The sequence below is a fragment of the Geospiza fortis genome, unplaced genomic scaffold, assembly GCF_000277835.1.
Source record: "Geospiza fortis unplaced genomic scaffold, GeoFor_1.0 scaffold157, whole genome shotgun sequence".
Classification (NCBI taxonomy): Eukaryota; Metazoa; Chordata; class Aves; order Passeriformes; family Thraupidae; genus Geospiza; species Geospiza fortis.
Window position 1 is genome coordinate 1,025,925 of NW_005054314.1, and position 19,828 is coordinate 1,045,752.

The 19,828-nt window shown below is 41.7% G+C and overlaps 1 protein-coding gene across 1 annotated transcript in view; it reads right to left on the reverse strand.

Annotated features, from left to right (window-relative positions):
• Positions 1-10,942, reverse strand: part of IL1RAPL2 (interleukin 1 receptor accessory protein like 2) — a 320,679-nt gene extending 309,737 nt beyond the window's left edge. The window contains 1 exon segment of the mRNA XM_005419803.2: positions 10,848-10,942. Coding sequence (XP_005419860.2) covers positions 10,848-10,929 — 82 coding nt within the window. The 5' untranslated portion in view covers positions 10,930-10,942.
• Positions 10,943-19,828: the final 8,886 nt, after the last annotated feature.

A 19,828-nucleotide genomic window follows, 5' to 3' on the forward strand; every position in this document is an offset into this window, starting at 1 on the left:
CATGCTTATTATCACCTCTGAGTCAGCCCCACAGCAGGGCTGTCCCCTCCCCAGGGCTGTGCAGCCCCAGTGGCACAGGCAGTTTGTCTGGGAGGAGGCCACAGTGCCCCTGCCCACCCCCAGCAGTGCCAGAGCCTCCTCCAGGCCCTGCATTTACCATCTTCCCAGATGGGTAATTCCTTATTTGTTATCTATTAACATTTGTAGAAGGGACTCAACTTAAGAAGTCTTACTTTGAATTAACTGTTAACAACCTGCATACAGAAAGAACAGAGAGTAAAAAAATCTATATATATTCCAAATAAAAACTGGGCTCTGGATACATCTCCCCCTCTAGGCAATTATATGGGTAAATCAGCTACTGAAGAAATGAAGCAGTTATGCTAAGTCTATTATTGCAATAGAATTTTTCCAGAAACAGTAAATTACTCTGAGTATTTATCATAATCTGTTATCTGCAGGAAAAAAAAAAAGTGAAAACTAAATAAATTTATGGAAATGCATTTGCCTAATAATATTTACCAAATGACACCATTCCCTCTGCTGCTTGTAGCAAACTCAGTCACAGAGGCTAAGGACAGGTTTGCCTTATTAACACAGCTCTCTGCCTGTGTATTTTAAGTACCTCAGAGCACAGTACCATCTGTGTGTATTCTACTAATGAGCTACTTCTTAGACTGTGGAAGGCTGGCCAGCCAGCCAACACCAATTACTCAGATGGAAACTGCCTAATTTTTAGGCAATTAATGAGCTCCTCTCTCACTTTACATAGATGCTTCCTCTGGTTAATTCTCCTGGCATATTACAGCATATCCTACTCTAAAGAAAGTTTCTCAAAGAAGAAAAGAGAGGAACATGGAACATGACCCAGCCCAGTCCAGCTCCCTAGAGCAGAGCCCAAACCCAATGTCCAAATACCCAAATATGTGGGACAGAAGCTGGAGAAGAACCTGCTGAGACCACCCCAAGCAGGGGCTGCACCCCAGTGCAGCTGAGCCAGGGAACAGGACTTGAAAAGGAGACAGCTCAGCCACCTCCCTTCCCATAAAGTGTTTGGGGCACCAAAATACCTCTAATAGCATCTCAAAGACAGACTGCAAGAGCCAGTCCCATGCTTACACAGGAACAGTGATGGTTTAATCCTCTCTCACCTCCTAGCCAGCTGGAAACACCTGACACTGTGTCACCAAATGCTGCACAGTTGTGGAGCTCCCACAAAGAGTGAAGACCTGACCACTCTGACTGCTCCCATCCCTGCCCTTATCTGTTTAATGTGATTTTGAAAGATGGGTCTCAAGGCGCTTTTAGATTATGCAAAAATAGAATTCCCTCTTCTGCCATTAAGAAAATATTTCTTAATAATCTATACAAAGTTTAAGGAGATCAAAATTACCTTTTACAGCTCCCTGTTGGAAAGCACCGTAGTAAAGCATGGAAGGAGCATTAAATTATCAAAGTAACTACACTGATCATGCACAACTTTCATCTGCAGAATAAAACTATTAATGGAGATCTGATTTTTATAAGTATATTACATGATACCATTCTGAAAGGGCAACCCTATGTGCAGGAAAGGATGCATTTGTGTTGCATAAACCTGCAAAACCTGCCAATTGCAGCTGTGAAAAACTACAGAGGACAGCTTTACCCAGCAGCCCCCAGCAAAACCAAACCACTTCCCTTTCTTGAGGATGACCATATCTACCCACCAATGAGAGACTTCATGGAACATTTCAACTGTGTGTGACATTACCAAGCCATTCTACAATCACATTGTGGAATTTGTATTATCTAAGTTCTCACGAACAAGTTACCCAGCATTTTACTTCTGGGAAAAAAAAAGGAGGATATTTTTCCAAAAGACAACTAATTACTACAGCTCATCAGGAGTATCCCTTACTACAACATGAAGCAAGTTGGTGACACATTCTGCAAGTGACTTCACACAACAGCATTCTGAATAACCAACTGTTCACATGGGATCTGTGTCCTTCAGAGAAAACCATCAATTGCAGCTCTTCACGAAGGACAGCAAATGGAACAGTTCATCTGTAGTCACTTCTAAAATGGGATTTAATAATGAACCTTTCTTCCTCAATAGAGCTGTCTCCCTGTGTAAAGTCCACCACAGTTGCAGCCAGGCATCCCAGGTCATTGGATTTAGGTTTTATCTCTCATGCAGTAAGTCAGAAGTATGTTGCACAGTTGAAACAAAACACTTTGCAATAAACACTGAGTGGTAAAGAGCAAATTTAATCGTCCAATGCAGATGAAAAAATCATAATGCTGTAAATAATATGATGTAAAGTCACAGAAAATAGGAATTATGTTGACCTATATCAGAAGTCAGCCAAAAAGCTTCAGCTTTCAATCTGCTCCAATAAAGCTGAAACGCTCCACTCCTAAATGCATTTCCACTGTAGTCCCCCATTTCCCTAAAATTACAGATGTCATTTTGAATGGAAATACTATATCCAATGTGTCATCAGTGATACACATCCTAATTTCCTTCCTTATGTCTAAGCCCACACCATTATTCACACCTCTCTGCCTTTATATAATAGGGCAAGATTTTCAAGGTCACAACAAAAACAAATAATACATTTAAGAGCTCCAATTTTTAATAATTACTTTCTTGGCTTAAGTTTCAAACTTTCTTTTCTAAACCATAAGTACCAGAACAAGCAAGTGTTTTAGAAACACCTGAAAGTTAGTTAATTTTCTCAGCAAAACACGCTCTGCAATAGGAGCCTGGAACAAGGGAAGAAGAGGCAGATGCTGAAGGAGGCTTTTTACCAGGGGGGACTTGCAGAGAGCAGAGCTGATGGCCACAGATCCACTCCCAGCATGGAGCCAAGGAAGCCTGCAGGATCACCTGGCTCCCCTGAAGTGCTCCCACTCTGTTTTCATACCTCCTCTGCAGTAAACCTGAGGGATTTGACACAGGAAAATGCTTCAGGGAATCCCACAAAGAGTGGAGGAGACCTGACCACTCTGTGTTCATCTTCCAGCTTCTTGTGACACCCACCTGAGGGATGCCAACTCAGGGCGTGCTGCTGCTCAGCTCCAGGGGCACAGAGCCTGGGAATAACCCTGCCTTTAAGTCACATTCCAGCACTTTCCTATTGATTATTAAATGTAACAGTCTCAGGGAATTTATTGTTCAAAATGAAATTGTGTCACTGGAAAAGAAATTCTGATGAGCTCTATTCTGTAGAATGTGATTGTATTTCTGCATTTTATTAATAACTCAAGGACATCAGTGATTGTATCTCACATTACACCTCTCCTTCCAAGCCCACCCATACATATATTTTTCTGAACATGTTAGACAGCATAAGGGTGCATGAAGTGGCTCTGCACATTGATCCAAATAAGGATCACAGAGCGCATCAAGAGTGCCACTGAAACAAAACCATAATGCTTAAATTCAATTCTCCCTGTCTTGTGAAAAATCTGATCTGCTATATTAACATCAGTCTTCACAAACAATGAGTCAATTCTATCTTCAACATACCAGAAAAGTAAATCTCAAATATTAAAAAATAAATAAAATCTTTAAAAAATCTGTGAAACAACTTTGCCCTCAAATTTCATGTGTATTTGTACAGTATGATGAAAGGACCTTCATTTCCTTAAATAAACATGAACATCTGGTTAGACTATACACTGAGGTGTCCTTGGACAAAGGTGTTTTAGGCTACTCACTCATCTGAGGACAGAACTGCAGTTCCTGGTACTGCTGAAAATCTAAGGGCAGCACAGATGGAGCCCAGAGTGGCTGGAGTGCAGCTGAGCCTGCAGAGTCCCAGCAGCTCAGGAGCAGCACATGTTCTTTAGGTCACAGCAGCAAACATACACAGAGGCCTCTATAAACCTGGTACCCAAGAGATGCGACTGGCACCTCCTGGGCTTGAGGTTCCTCAGGTATTCCATGTGCCATTTTACAATGTTAAGTGGTTCTTCCTCTTCTTGTGCCCCACTCCTCACTGGAAGGACAGCCAATAGCATACACAACAGACTTGTAATGTTCAAAGGCAAAAGCTCTAAGCCTAAAACTAGTGCACAAAACCTGGTATAACCAAATATCTCTCCTTCTTTTCCTCTTCCATTTCTAGCTGACACATGTTTCTATCTTCTACTGAAAAATAACAGAAATTAAAGAAGCTTTTCTCTATCCCATGTATCCAAGGACATAGAAGCACATTTTATGCACATGCTTATTTAGCCTCAATTTTTTTTTAGAAGACAAGACTGCTTTCCTTGTCCTTGCCCAAGGCATTAGTAACACAACAAAACAGAGGGAAACATTTAATTTACGTGTTGTTCCCTGCATCACTTTCAGTGTGCTGGGCAACCTTAATACAGTTTTCTCTCTTGCTGATTTTATGCTATCTGTAAAATGGGAATAATTATGAAGCAATTATTAGAGACAAAAAGCACTCACATGAAATACCATGATAGCAGATGTTTACTGAAAACATCAAACAGTCCCATGAAACTTTAAAAAATGCTGCTCAGGCAAAAAAGTACAACTAGAACATGGAAAGTCAAAAAAATAATACTACCATCATGCTTCAAGCCCTAACAAACATTTGAACTGTGCACATGGTTACTGGAGGTCTAAACACCAGCACATGCAAGAGTGACACCCAAAATACTGTACTTTAAAACATAAGAAATTAATTTGGGATCATCACATTTTCCCTTTGTGATTTACTTCAGCTTGAAACAATTTAACTGTGTTCATTTATTTTATTTAAATACAAAAGGCTTCTCTTTTGGGAAAGAATCTTGCTTTAATATTTAAGTAACAGCTCAATATTTTAATTGCTTAAATTATATATGAACTCATTTTAAATGTGTGCAATAGCTAAAATTTTGAATGCTTAACTAAGTTCAAAATTTAAACCTTGTCAAGTTGAGGTCACTAAAAAATCCCAAACTTCTAGCAGACTGTTTATTTCCCTTCTTGTTCCTCTGTGTACATGTCCCTTCCTCCCCACCTGCACACAGACACTATAAATGCTGCCAGCTGTCTTCCAGACAGGTCTGTCCAGCTGCAATGCCATTTTCTGTCTAGAGGAGAAGAAACTAAGGCTGAGACCCCTGTAATGAGGTGCAACCAGAGTTTCAGAGCTGACTTGCTGGTAGCCCCCCGAGACCTGACCGAGCACAGGAGCCTGGCTCCCTGCTTCCCTCTGATCCAAACAACAGATGGAGAGCAGCCATGAACCCGTGAGCAGACACAGCTGATGCAGGAGAGGCTGCACTTTCCTGCACTGATGACAGCTTAGAACAGCAGTGATTCTGACTTTGTTTGCTGGAGCTGTGAATAACTTAACATCTTCTGGGAAAAGCAGGAGATCAGCATGCACTGATGAGCGCTGCCAAGCTCCCGTCTCCTCTGCCTGCACAGTATTTGCAGGCAGCAAAAGTCAAAAGCCTCTTTTGCATCGCTCGTATCTCAGACACGAGAGGGCTCATGGCCATGAATTTTACATCAGGGTCAGAAGTCAGCTCTTCAGGCAGAAGCAACTGCAAACTAAAGCAAATGGCAAGTGTGAGCATGCATCCAGCAGCTCCTCTGGCCCACACCCGCAGGAGCAGTGGACTTCAGAGTTAGGCTCATCTAGAATATCCCACTGCAGGCGCAAATCCAGGAGTTTTCTCTGAAGTACAATCACCTCCACTTCTGTGCGTGCCAGTTTCTGTGGCCAAAGTGGCCAGGCAACACAGGAAGATTGATTTCACAGAAGGGAGCAGACAGAAATCATTGGCACAAGCAGTGACAACTGCAGGAAAGTGAAGGTCTCTGAAACATCTATAGCAGATCAGAGTAAGTCACCTGCATGACATTTAAAAGGTACAAAATACCAAGACAACAGGTTTTAAATTAACGTGTTAAAAGGCACAACAATATCAATGAGAATTTAAGCCAATTTGGCTATGTCCATACACGGCAAGGCCCAGTGCCAAGTCAAGCCTTCTCTCTCCCAAGCCAATGGTGATAAAGTCAGATGCAGGTGGAGGGTGACAAGGTGGGTGGAGGATCAGAGATACACTTGCTCCTATGGCATGAATGCCTTTTGGCTGCCCCCAAGGTAAAAAGGAGGAGAAGGAAAGCTGGAATCCCACAGACAGAGGAGAGGAGAAGACATAACTGTAGCTGGGAGACATACCCACGCTGTGGGACATAAGAAATCCTGTTGAATTCAGTTCAGCCTTGCTCACCAAAACCACTCTGGGGAGGGTTCAGCTAACAGTGAGGTGAAAGGTGGGTTCTATAACAGAGGACAGGCTGTACAGCTGGGCTGTGGTCACGTGAGCAGGGACACCGTGGTGGCAGCCAGCGCCTGCTTGGTTTGGTTCACTTTAGAACATAAAAAGGCCTGGTTTATTGCAGTAAACTATTTTCTTCAGAGCAAGCAAGAAGGAGGTCCATGTGTCTTTGCTCCCCGTTGCTGCACCATGCCAAACCTGAGCCAACTAAGCTCAGGTGTTAACCTGCAGAAAGGCTCCTAAATGCCCTGCAGCCTCACAGAAACCTTGGGGATGTCTGCCCCTTCTCCTCCACAGGAGGCTGGCATGCCCTCCAGAGCTCTAGCATGCTCAGACAGGTATTTCAGCTCAGCAAATAATATAGCAAAAATAAATGTCACCATAAATTATTCACTAATGGAATTATGTCTAGTAAGTCAAACAGAATCTATAATCTGAAAAATCTTTTGCTTTAAAAATGCAATGATTTTAAATCGGTATTATATTCCCTGCTGTGATTATTCAAAGCACTGTATATACAAAGGCTTTGGGAAAAGTCACTTAATCCGATTAAAAGGAAATCACCTACCAGCTGGGAACCTAGCAACTCCCACACCTTCAATTCATTTGTATAACCTCCACCTGTAAAATGCCCTTCCTAGGATATTGCTAAATCTGCAGTCCCCACATTTGCTGTTTGCTCAGTTTTACTTCTTAAAGCAGGCAAAAAGGATGACCTGCAGTTTTCAAAAATGCTTCTTAATATTAAGAAATGCCTGTGAAACTTAAGTCAACATTGCACTCACACAGATGCTTGAGGCAAACTATTCTGTTCCCACCACAAACAGCAATCTTTACTCTGTAGACATGACAGATTTCTTCTGGAGCATTGGGAAGTTGCTGCCTCCAAAGAAGAATCTGATGAGCATAATTAAATTAGCTCACCCATTTAAATTATTTTGGCTTCACATCTCAAGTGAGAAGCAGCCAAATTTGTCTTGCTACAAGTTTCTCTGTCATTTTTGTGGTGTTGCAGGGTACTCTAAATCTATTTGTAGTCTTCATATGCATCCCTGCTTCTCTTTTCCAAATGGGAAATATGGGCTCCTAAATCTGTAACAAAGGGCAAGTAAAGGACATGAGAAAAATATTTCAATTCTGTTTTTCTATTCACTTCCATGAGGATTATTTCTTCAGCAAACTACAGTTCTATGCTTGCAGCTGGAGCACCATTTCATCACCCTCTGTTTAACATCTTAGACCTTCCACTCCTGACCTCTTTTTAATGACTCTTGCCCGTCCAGCCTCTGTTACTCCCTGCACTTGCTGTCTGGAGCTCTCATCCTCAACTTTCTCCCCTTGGGTTCCCATTCCTTAACTTTGAAGGAGAATTTCTGCACCAGCCTCTGAAGATGTTTTCCTAGCCAAACCTTTCCTCTCTTTAAGGCAACTCCAGTTTCACCTTTAAAGCCCTTCTGGACATTCTGACCCACTCTTGACTGCCTTGGTTGAGTGATACCTTTCTATTACCTGACAACAACACCTCACCTTCTCCTTGCTCCTCTTCAAGTCTCTCCCTTTAGAGCCTCTCTACCCCTTAAACAAGGTACATTCCATTATGTGGTATTACACACATGCCAGTCAGCTCCATAATTGATCTTGTACTTGACACTAATCACAATTCTGGCCATTCATGCAATAATTCTATGCATTGCTTAGAAAAAATGCCAGTCTACATAAGTCAGCAAAGACACCAATTTTGCTGGTTTATTGTTCTAGTAGCCCAAATCTGTCTTTTTCATCAGTGTCAGCACCTTCCATGCACTGCTTCACACTGTTCTACATAACTGTCTGTACAATTTCTCTTCCCCTTTTGAGGATGCTCACCAGGAACAGACATCCCCACACCAACAGCCAGCAAGACCCAAGACTACAATGCCCATCCAGACACTGCTGCAGAGATCCTGTCCCCAGAGCATCCTTTGGGCCCTTCATCCTCTCTCCCAGCTCAGCTCTAATCGACAGATAAAACATTATTCCTGCTTCCAGTTTACACTGCAATGCAGCTGCGCACAAACAATGATTACATTCATTTCCCTTTCCATTCTCCTTCATCAAGACATCACTGTAAAAAAAAAAAAAAGCCCAAAAAACAAAACTCTGAACTCCAGCACCAGCCTGTTAGAGCTACTGTCACCCTACGGAAAATATGCTGACATTGTTTCTTTGTGCATTTGCCTGTCTGCATCCACCCACTGTCCCTGATCTTCCACTAAAACTATACCAACAGTTAAAGTTCAGGAGTGGCTGGAACATCTCTCTTCACAACATATAACATTTCGTGAAGCTCCAAGCAATCAAACAGTCCTTCAAATGTAAAGACCTTTCAGAAAAGGAATCAAATTATTGGTTTTACTCCAAGTGCTGATATCAAAGGAACAGAAAATTATTTCACACATAGTAGAAAAAGCAAAACAAACAAACAAACAAACAAACAAACAAAAAAAATCTATAGTTTGGTCCATGCAGCAACCAGAATGAGTACTGAAGGTGAAAGCCAACTACATGATTATGGGCTTGCAAAGAAACTATAATTTTACTTTATGTGCAATTTTTCCTCTTCATCTTATTCTCAACACATACTGCCACAATCGAATGAAATGAAAAAGAACCACCCATTCACTAGTGGGTTATATTTAGCAAGAGGCAGTCTAACATATTAAAGCATTTTTCCCACCAGTACTGAACTTAAATTGACACTGTCAACAGCTGCTATAACCACGAGAGCCGAAGTTCTGCAGAGTCAAAGAAAGCAGATTTTAAAAATGTAAATCTAATTAAAGGTAAACTACCAGCTGAACAATGCTACGGCCACCAGCATGTCACTTCTACAGCTGTGTGCTCCTGGCAAAGGAATTGCACAGACCCTTGCTTGCAGCCAGGTGCTGTTGGCTGGCATCAGTGAACAGAAGCTGTTCAGGCACACTGATTGTGGATCTCACAGAGGGTTTCCATCCAGGCCACTGACAGCAGTTTTGAAGAACAGGAACACCATCACCCTTAGCAGAGTTTAGACCAAGACTGCACTGTAGCCAAACCCCAATATCCCTGACTGCTCTCACAGCACAAACTGGGCTCTGGGCACAATAACCATAACAAAAGGCTGGTTCCATTTAGCAACCTCCATTTACACTTTCCATCCTAGCAGAAAGAACTCAGCCCAGCACCTGGCAGTTCCCAGAGTAACACTTCCCAGCCTGGGATGTGACTTGTAATTCTTTTTAATAGACAGCCCAAAAATTTTCTCCTCTGTTCTCAAGAAACGCAGAAATTAAACTTAACACAAGCCACAGCAACTGAAGCCAGTAATTTCTGTTTGTACCTGGAGTGCTGAAAAGACTGAAGACCTTGAGGACAGCAGGATCAGTGGAAGCCCTCACACATATAAGCATAGCACACAAACAGTGTGGAAAAACAACATGCCATCAAAAGTTTCAAAGTGCAGCATTTACCCTTACACCCAGCCCAGGCTGCAGCAGGCTGACACCCCTGTGTAGCACAGCACTGCTTGTCTGCCCAGTGTCTCCCAAACTCACAGCTTACTTTGTTGTCATCTCATTGCAAAGCTCCCATACCTTCTTGGCGATTTCTCATGGGCATCTCCTTGCAGCTCTGACTCCTCCTTCCTCACAGCACAGCCAACAAACTCCAACTCCCTCCACACCCAGCCAACCCCCTCTTTTATAGCACTCATCCTCACTGGACACAGCTGTGGCCTGTTAAGGGCAGGCCTGTTGCTAATCTTTGCTGATTAGTACAGCTGCAACTCCTCAGGGCTGAAATTACCTTCTGCACTATCTTTATTTTCTTACATTCTATCCCCCCACATTACTTGGGAAATACAAACAGTCTCATGAAGTCACTTCTTCGAGAGGGCAAAGCTGCATGGAGTGGACATCACTTCAGGCTCAAGTACAGATAACCATTATCCAGAGAAGCTGTCTACCCTGGAAGGAGAGATTCTAATGCCTCTTTGAAGAGTTCTGTTACTACTATAAGGTTTCAAAAGCAGATAAAAACATGAACCAACTCCTACTCTCTTTCACTGACAGAATAATCAGAAATTATCTACTCAGGAGAGTTCTTCCAAGTAAACCCTATATATGATCACATATCAGGCCAGCATAACATTTTCAAAGATGACCTTTCAACATACAAAAAATCATCCAGACCTAAAACTTACCACAGACCACATCCACAATTAATAAAATTCCTTAACATGAGTAAAACACTGGATGTTAGAAGAATGCCACCATGCCAAAGTTATTATCATCTTTGTAATATCTCTGGTTGAAGTTTCAACCCAATCAATATTGTCTTTTTTTTAGTTCTTTAACAAAAGAAAACATAAGGATACATTCAAACAGCTTTCAGTTACTAAGCAAACCAAAGCAGTTAAGACTTTTGTTTTTTGGCAAAACAGAACAAGTACTACATATGCAAAACAAAATGCAGCCATCTAAAATGCTTGATTGCATGAGCATGAGGTCCAGATCTAAAAGAAAAAATAATTTTCTGTGACTTACCAGAATTTCTCTTTGACACGAGCTTCAAATTCATGCTGACTACAGTACAGATCACAAGAACCAAGAAAACAAGAGGCTTCATCTTTCACTTTCTGTGGCAGCTGAAATGCAAACATAGTACAAAGTCTGAATCACAGCTTTTCACTACAACAAAGCAGCAGCTACAGTTAAACATTTCTCAAAGAACCACAACAGGACAATGGCTTAATGTAACAACTTCTCAGTTTACGTTTAGGCAGGAGGAGGAAAACATAAAAGTTCAAATAACCGTGTATGAACGATTTACCTCTTACTATCACACAGAAGGGTTGGGTTTTTTTAAATGACACCTCAGAAATATCATTTTGCTCTCAAAGAAAAAAATCACAAGATGTAACAGTTTATTTGAAGTAGTATGGGTCTAATCTGGCAGATTTTTGTGTGTTACTTATTTATTTTGTATGTTATTTTTGTGTGTTATGGGAAAAGTCTGATGGTTGTAATTAGCTTCGTCTCATACAAACAGGCCACACACTTTAAAAAAAAAAATCATATCATTCAGGAAAAGAATAGTTCATACAATCTCTCTTAGCAACCTTATTTCCCACTGGTGGCGCTGTAAAAATTCCTACAATGCCTACAATTAATGCTGTTCCAGAAATTTCTCCTATAAAATGAGGTAAAGAAAGGTGAACAAAATTCAGAAATCAATGAATGTAGGTCTCAGGAGTCTCACCTGTGAAGTTTACTACTTACTTTATGTTATGTACATTAAGAAAGAAAAGGGGAAAAACTAGTTTAGAATTTTATTTTTAATTTTATATAATTACTGGAACCAATTCTGTTTTTATTTACAAGTACCAGACCATTAGAGAAAAGATAGAAAAAGCAAACTGAGGCTCCTTCTCTGCACTTAAAAACAGGTAGAACAAATCTGAATTCATCTAAGACCATCTCTCTCAAAGAGAGATGCTTAATTATAAGCTAGAGTCCTAAAATCTATGCTTAGCTTGAAGTCTTTAAGTGGCCTGATACATTTAAACTCCAGGAATTCATCTCTGTATAAGATAGAGAGTTTAGATCAGAACCCTTATTATCAGATAAAGCTGGCAGCCATCTAAATCACTGTGAAGTTATTATTTGTACCAAAAGATTCAGCACACATTTTACAGCAATTTCAATTAAACAGAAATGCACAAAACTATCAGCATTAGCAGTCAAAACTGAGGCCAGTGAACAGAATCCTCCCATAAATGCTGTAACCTCTGCCCACCCAGCTCACTCAAAGGTCCCAAATCCCCAACTCCAGAAGGAGCCCAGACCCCTCCAGCTCTGAGCATTTACCCAACACAACAAAGCAGCAAGAGGTTGCAATGTCCTGCTGTTCACCGACGCTTATTCAGTTTAATTTGAGTTTATTGCATCAAATATTCTTCCCTTGTAATTTTATTACTGGCCTATCGTTGTGTGAAGAAAATGTAAGTAACCCTGTGTAATCTTTTACACTACAGGAATTGTGCTGCTATTCAATTATTTCAAAATTACCACTTTAAACTGAAGTTCTCTTCCTCTCACCTTACTCTACTACAATCTATAAACAGGCAGTAGATTTTTTTTCCCTCTCTGAATTCTATGGCACTTTATGCCTATTGATTCCTCATAGTAACAATGCTAAGGCATTTTCAAGAAAAAATACACACTGAAGGCTGTCTGACAGTGGTTAATGACAGAATTAGCATTCACTCTTCCTTGACCTCTCCTTGGAGTAACGCAATCCTGAAACCAGTAAGGCCATCTTGACAAGAGAGCTTAAAAAAAGGTAATTGAACTAAATCTTTTGACAGATAATTGTAATGATGATGTTATGCTAGAATGATTTTCAAGTATAGCTTTACAAATTAGTTTCTCCACTTTTCCCCCCTCCGTAATTACAGCTGAAATATGGAATTCCTAGGTCCTTTTTCATGTGGGTCTGTACATCCCCACCCCAAAGAAGCTAGGCTGCATTAAATATATTTAAAATTTCAAAGCGAGTTCTGCCAACCAATATTAATGCTAGGCAGAGCAGAAAATTCTTGGTTCTGTCAGCACTGATAGGAGTTGTACTTTTTGAAGCCCTATCCTCACCAAGGCAGTCAGTCTCTGTACCTCCACAAATCAGGAAAATAGAGCAGCAAAAGGGCAAGAAACCACAGCACCACCCAGTCATTCATAATCAAGCCCAAAGTCTCAGCTTGTCACATCTGACACAACTCAACTGAGGCTGGCATGAAAATACACATCAGAGTTTGAGGTGTCACCTCCACCACAGCACAGATTCCAGCAGCAGTGGGATCAGTCCCAGTGACCAGTGGGTCAGCTGTGTCTGTCCTGGGACAGCAGCCAGCCACAGACAGCCTGGCTGCTCAAACTGCCCTATCCAAGGTGACTGCTTTTATACATTCAGGTTTAAAAAGAACACAAGATACAAAATAAGCTGTATTTCCCCCAGAAGAATGTCCAGCAGCCTAAAGAAGAAAGGTCGTATTAGTTCAAGACTAAGTTTCTAAATTTGCTCAGGAGATTTCTGGAGCTGCATGTGCCAAGACTCGCCCAACAGGGCTGATCTCAACTCCCTCCTCAGGGCCACTCACTCACCTGTCAGGCAGTGGGATGGACCACAGACCCCAGCCAGCCCTGTGCCAGGCTCCTGGGAATAAATGTGGAGTGGATGCCTATGGTCGGATGAAGAACATGAACAAAACACAAGAATAAACCAGCCAGAGTTCAATGCCATTTCCCTGCAAGCAGGGGCTGATTTTGCCATTTGACAGAACTTTCCCCTCACAGGCACTGAGCAGCATTTCCCTGAGGAGCCACTTACTCTGATGCTGCAAACTCCAAGCAGGTGTGAGTAGGGGCTCACAGCTGTAACAGGAAGGTTACAGCTCTACTGGATACACCTCATAACAGAGGAACCAAGTTCTTGCCTTTCCCAGAAGATTGAAGACATCTTACTCAATAAGGACACAGAAATACCAATTACAGCCAACTTGCCTAAAATCACTGTGAGGAGAGAAGAGACACACAGAATGAAGTACTTGTTGACAGAGGTGAAAAAGTCAGTAGTCCAAGCCTTGCTGTGACCAGCCAGGTTGTATTTGAATCCAGGTAAGTAAAGGGAGGTTGCTGCTATCAGAGAGAGAAATGTAGGAAAAGCAAGGTGGGACAACTTAATTCTTCATCACTGCACTGCCAATAAGGCCTCTCCTTCCCTCTTCACCCCATTTGTGCTACAGACCTGACTTCAGGCAGCTGTCACAGTGCCCTGTAGGCACACAAAACTATAAGGGGACCAGGCTGCAATGCAGCACAAATTTTGTTCTTCTAACAAAAACCACCCTGACTCCCATATCCTGCCAAACACACTTCATCTCTTTTGAAAAACTTATTTCTTCCACCCAAATCCTCAGGAAACAGAGCTTGGGAAATTGTTGTGTTCCCATTTCCTTCATGTACTGCCTGCTGTCTTTCCAGCACCCCTTCAGCTCATATGGCTTCTGGGACTCAAAGGAACTTCAAGGGACAAGGTTAGAAGGAGACTCTTAGAAACGAGAAGAAAATCAGAGCATTCATATTTTGCACAAAACCCAGCACTGAGATTGCCAAGTTCACGCTTTAAATATAATTTAGCTTTGCTCTAATTTGTACCACAAGCTTTGTTCATGCAGTGCTCCTTTCTGAAAGAAAACAAGGAAGGAAAAGCAGCGCCTGTGCACTCAGGCACACGTCTGTGCACAGCCTGAGATTTGCTGACACACCACGAGGCTCTGTAGGTTCTGGTTTCTCCACAGAAGCTGTGATGCAGAAGGCACTCATTAAAAACAGCGACCCACCTCTTTAGTGATTTCCAATTGTCAGGTTTTGTTGCTCAGATATCTCACAAAAATAAATTACCGTTTTCACCCCACACACAAAGGATGAAATGGCAACAGTAATTCTTTCATTGTTTTTACAGTAGGCTAGATGGCGAGTCCTGTTCATTTATTTTCAAATCATTTCCTCAGCCCACTTTTTAAGGCTTTAAATTTTAATATGAACTCACTCTCAGGTCTTCTCTTTTGCCAACATACCACATTGAGCTCTTCATTACTAGAAGATTTTCAGTCTATATAATATCTTGGTTAGAAGCAACCCACAATGGGCACCAGTTCCTTTTTATTGATACCTCAAACATAAAGAAAAAATACTCAAGATCAGAGATAAAATTCTCAAGATCAGGGATGCATTCTAGCTCAAATAATGTCTCTTCAGCTCTACTTGATATGGGTCATGCAGTGTTCTTCGCTCTGCTGCTCAATGAGCATCAAAGAGTATTTCATTTTGCCTAATTCATTGTGCATCTTCACCATCATAACCAGCCACTTAAGTTGTCTAAATACACAAGGAGCATTAATTCTACAAGGCAGTGTGCATTCAGCATTTGTCTTGCAGGATTTAATTCTCCACTGGACCTCTCAGGTCCTTAACTAAACTCACATCTGCCTAATTCTCCTTGTTCAGGTGAAACTTAAAGAGAAATTTTAAAATGAGGAGTCTGAGGGTGATTTTATGATGATAGTTTATTCCCTAATCATCTGCTTCATGCCCAGAAATGGCAGCTGTATCTTACAGATGAAGCAGGCAGTGGGGCTGGAACCTGGGAGCTCTGGGGCTCTGCTCAAACTCTCGATCCAGTGCTCCAGACAGCCTGGCCCAGGGACCCTACATTATTCCTTTTGTCAGATTAGCTTTTATGAGACTGAGACCAGAATGTTTTTTTCCTTTCCCTTACTCCAGCCTGGAGGCTGTACTGGGAATCCTTTCAGCAACTTTTCAGTTTGCCTGGGTTTTTTTCCCCTTGAACTGTTTTGGGCTTGGCTTGTTTTTCTTTTCGGCCCATGAGGGATCCACTGGGACCACCCAGAACCTGAGACCTCAGAGGAGCTGAACCAACACAAGAAAGGACAAAAATCCACCAACTTTGGCTGCTCTGAGGAGGAGACCCATGCCAGAAATCCAGCAGGTTCCCAGCTCCTGTGAGCCCTTTTCTCCTCCCTTCCCAGAGACAAAGAAGGGCAGCCTCCATCTTTGCCTCTCAGCCACATGGAGAGGTGGGGCTGAGATTGAAGGTTCCATTTTTTTTTTTCCTGTGCTTTGCAGGTATGTTGCTTTGTTTATAAACAGTTTTAGTTTTTTTCACTTTCACCCCATGGTATCCATTTCTCTCACTGGCAGAAGAAAGAGCTTCAATAACTCCCCTTTCTCTTTAGAGGAGATGCTCATTCCAGAGCGCTTTCTCCTAAAATTTGTCTCTAACACTGAGACATGAGGGAAACATGCTATGCCTGCTCAACACAGTGTTTGTGTTACACAAACTGGAAATAAACAGCAACAAAAAGACAACATCTAAACTGTCTGGGATTATTACTGGCTCAGCAGTTTATCACCCGCATGACAGTAATACAACAAGGAAAAAGCAAGGTCTCGTCCTGAAAAAACAAAGGGAACCCACAGCCAAATACTGACAAGGTTATAATACTTAATTGTAACGACTCTCCTAAAGGCTGAATGTCTGGGTGTAAAGGAATAAAAACCTGAAACACAGATCTCCTGTGATGTGAAAGGAATGAACTCAGAATCTTATTAGTTATTTCAGAAGAGACATCCTTTGGGGGTGTTAATACACAGGTTTTGTTTGAAATTATTTTAATGCCTCCACTAAAAGGTTAAATATCTTCCAAATGGAACTGCAGAAGACAAGAAGTGCAGAATCCTAAAGTTTCAAAAATAATCTCACAGTGTAACACAGAAACAAAAAAATGGTTTCAGTGCCAAGCACAAAAGAAAAATACTGTGGATGGCAAACACCCCATTAACTTCCCCTATTAATATGTCTGGCTGCAGAGTTGTAGAAGTGATTTTAGCTATGGTAAAGTGGCAGTCAGACTCAAGACTGAATAAACTGCTGGCTTGCCCTGTAGAGAAAACCCTGCATGCATTAACACAAGAACATTTTCTTACAAGAATTTTCTGATCCAATAGCTGCCTAAAATAGTGCTCATAAATGGGGGAAAAAAATAAGGGCAGGAAACGGGAAAATCCCCTGAAATATTCTGAATGTAGATAAAGACTACAATATCTGTAGCATCAAACACTGCAGTGATGAGCATATGATGTATGTATGCATCTAAATTGCTGCCAATTCAATAAAAACCTAAGCAGCCCATTTTAACAGGTTTGCAAACCAGAAGAACTAGGACTCCTCAGCACTGATTAGCAGATGGAGTTCTATCAGCTCACACCACACACTGACCTCGATTCCCTAAGCAACTCACACAGAATTCCAGTTCATTATCTTCAAACCAGATTTTAAATCCCTGAATCGTACTCACCCCTCATTGCAACAGCTCTTGCACTTGGAAACACAAAAAGCAACTGTAAGGAGGAACGAGAATGACAAAGGAGTGGGAAAGTTAGCTACTGTTTTTTAAGCCTCATACCCAGCTGCACCATCAGTGATGTACTGATTCAGCACTACCCCAGATTCTAGAGAGAACTATTGTTCAGCCTTAACATTGCAATAGTCTAACTACACATCCTAGGATAGATAGATAGATAGATTAGATAGATAGGTAGATAGATAGATAGATAGATAGATAGATAGATAGATAGATAGATAGATAGATAGATAATGTGTGTCCCAGGTTTTGAGTAGTCCAGACCTTTTACAGACATTCAAAGTGAAATACATGTTGTGGGAGGAGGATTACAGCTGTACTGCAAGCCTTTATGGTTTATGAGGTCAACATTATGGATCAATTAATTTACAGCCTTTTTTTCCCCCTAGAGTAGAAGCTATTAATATTCTACATATATTTACTTCTGCAGATCGTGGTTTAATCAATACATTCAGGCAACATGAACTACTGTAGGAAATGTAAAGACTCAGAGCCAGAGTTTAGTTTACAGAGTGGGGCTTAGCCTCTCACCACCTTGCAGAAGTGCTTAAAAGCTTACAGAAAAGCCCACTGGGGGAGAGAAGAAAAATGTGAAGACAATCTACAGTTGGAAAGCTAAACATGTACACTAGCACTAAGGAAAGAGGAGAGATTTTAGGAATCACCTTTAATCAGCCTAATTCCTAGAATTGATCCAGTTACAGTAGAAGTTCCCAATGCAGAGCAAGGTGCAGCAGTAATCACAGCCATCTGAGCCATCTGAGGAGCGAGAGGAGCCCCAGCCATGGGTGACCACATATGCTTCTCAAAGCTGACAAGGTTGCTGGGCACTGTCCCAGGATGGCAGATTTCTTCTGGGCTGAGATAGGCTCAGGGACTGCTCAGATCCAGCCCAGCCAGGCTGCCCTGGGCTGTGGAGAAGCCCAGCACAGGAAAAAAAGGACTCTGAGTCCTGCTATTCAGAGCTCTTGAGTGAAAAAAAACCAAGTTGCTGTTAGGCTTCAGATACACTGACAAACCCTGTAAATTCCAGAAAAACCATGGCTGCACTTGACTCCAGCTGTTCAGTTGCTGACACCCAGAGCAAACACCACTGCTCAGGTCAGGGCTGTTTTCTCCTGACTGCTTTAGACAGCCCTGCAGGCAATCACAGGTCCTCTCTACAGAGCCTCAACTACAAAAGTAGAAGACCTTTCAGATTAAAAGAGATGAGAAGGGACCATTCTCACCCACACCAATTTCACTCACTGCTCTCTGCTCTTATATCAATAAGGAAGTCTGTCCAGTTCACAGCTGCCTACACCAGGGCATTATTAAGCCAAAAGATTAGATGCTTTGCTTCTTTCATACCCATTCTAACCCTGCTCCCCAAGCAGCTTTTGCAGAAAAGCTATTAAAAATGGAGAGAGACAGTTCAAAGGGAGGTCTCAATCCTGAAAGATAGCATATCTCTCCTCTTTCCCCCCCCACCACTTCTCTCGTTCCCCTTGTGCTCCTCAAGGCTCGTTACAGAGGTGCTCAGTACAAACAGAACTAGATTTTAGACTGGGCTGCCATCTGCATGCTGAAATGTTCCCTGCTTTTACAGAGCCTTTAAAACAGGCCTCTTTCCATGGCCACAGAGCAGAGAGACTGCAGCTGTAACTGTCAGCAGTATTGACATTATCCCTGCTCTTACACACACTCATAGCTCTGCAATATTTACAGAATAAACAATATTTGCACTATTCATGGCAAGTCTGGTCCAAGCTCACTCCTGCACGTTAATGAAACAGGCTCTGTGAGAACACAGTTCTGCATGTGATGTGCTTAGAAATACATTCCTTGATCTCAGCCATGGCCACACGCTTTCCTAACTAATTCATGATGCTCAAAGAAGACAGAATTAACAGGAAAAGATGACATACCAGCTGTCAGGCTCCTTATAAAACACTCGTCTACAGTTTTCCACTTAGGAAACAGTCCCAGAGAAGCCAGACATGGCACTTTGCTGTCAGCAGAGGCAAGTTGCTTTCACTGAACTCAGCAGCAGCGCTGCTCCTTAAAGTGATAAACAGATTCTTGATGGGGATTTTTTTCCCCTTACATAACCAGAGACTGGACTTTACACATATGTATTGCCAGATTTGTCTGAGTGAAAATAAGAATAAAATTAAGTAAGCAAAGAAAAAACATGCCCCAGAATTTGAGAACCATGAGAAACTGCTTAGAGAATGCTACTTTAACACATTTTATGGAAATCTTGAAAACAATGGAGTTTTGTTCTGATGCAGCCAGAATAAGAGTAAAATACATATTTTATGTGCCCTGAAATTGCTTTGTCAAATAGACATCCTTGTTAATTAACTGTTACATAAACAAAGAAAAGAGGGGTGGAAGGAGCACTCTGTAGTGCTTTTATGGTGGAAAGGATTAGCAAAAATCCCTACAGAAGTTTCTAACACAGTCTCTCTCTCACCAGCTTTGTTACTGAATATAACACATCCCTCAGCTCTCCACCAGTTCCAAGAGGGTTTACCTGGA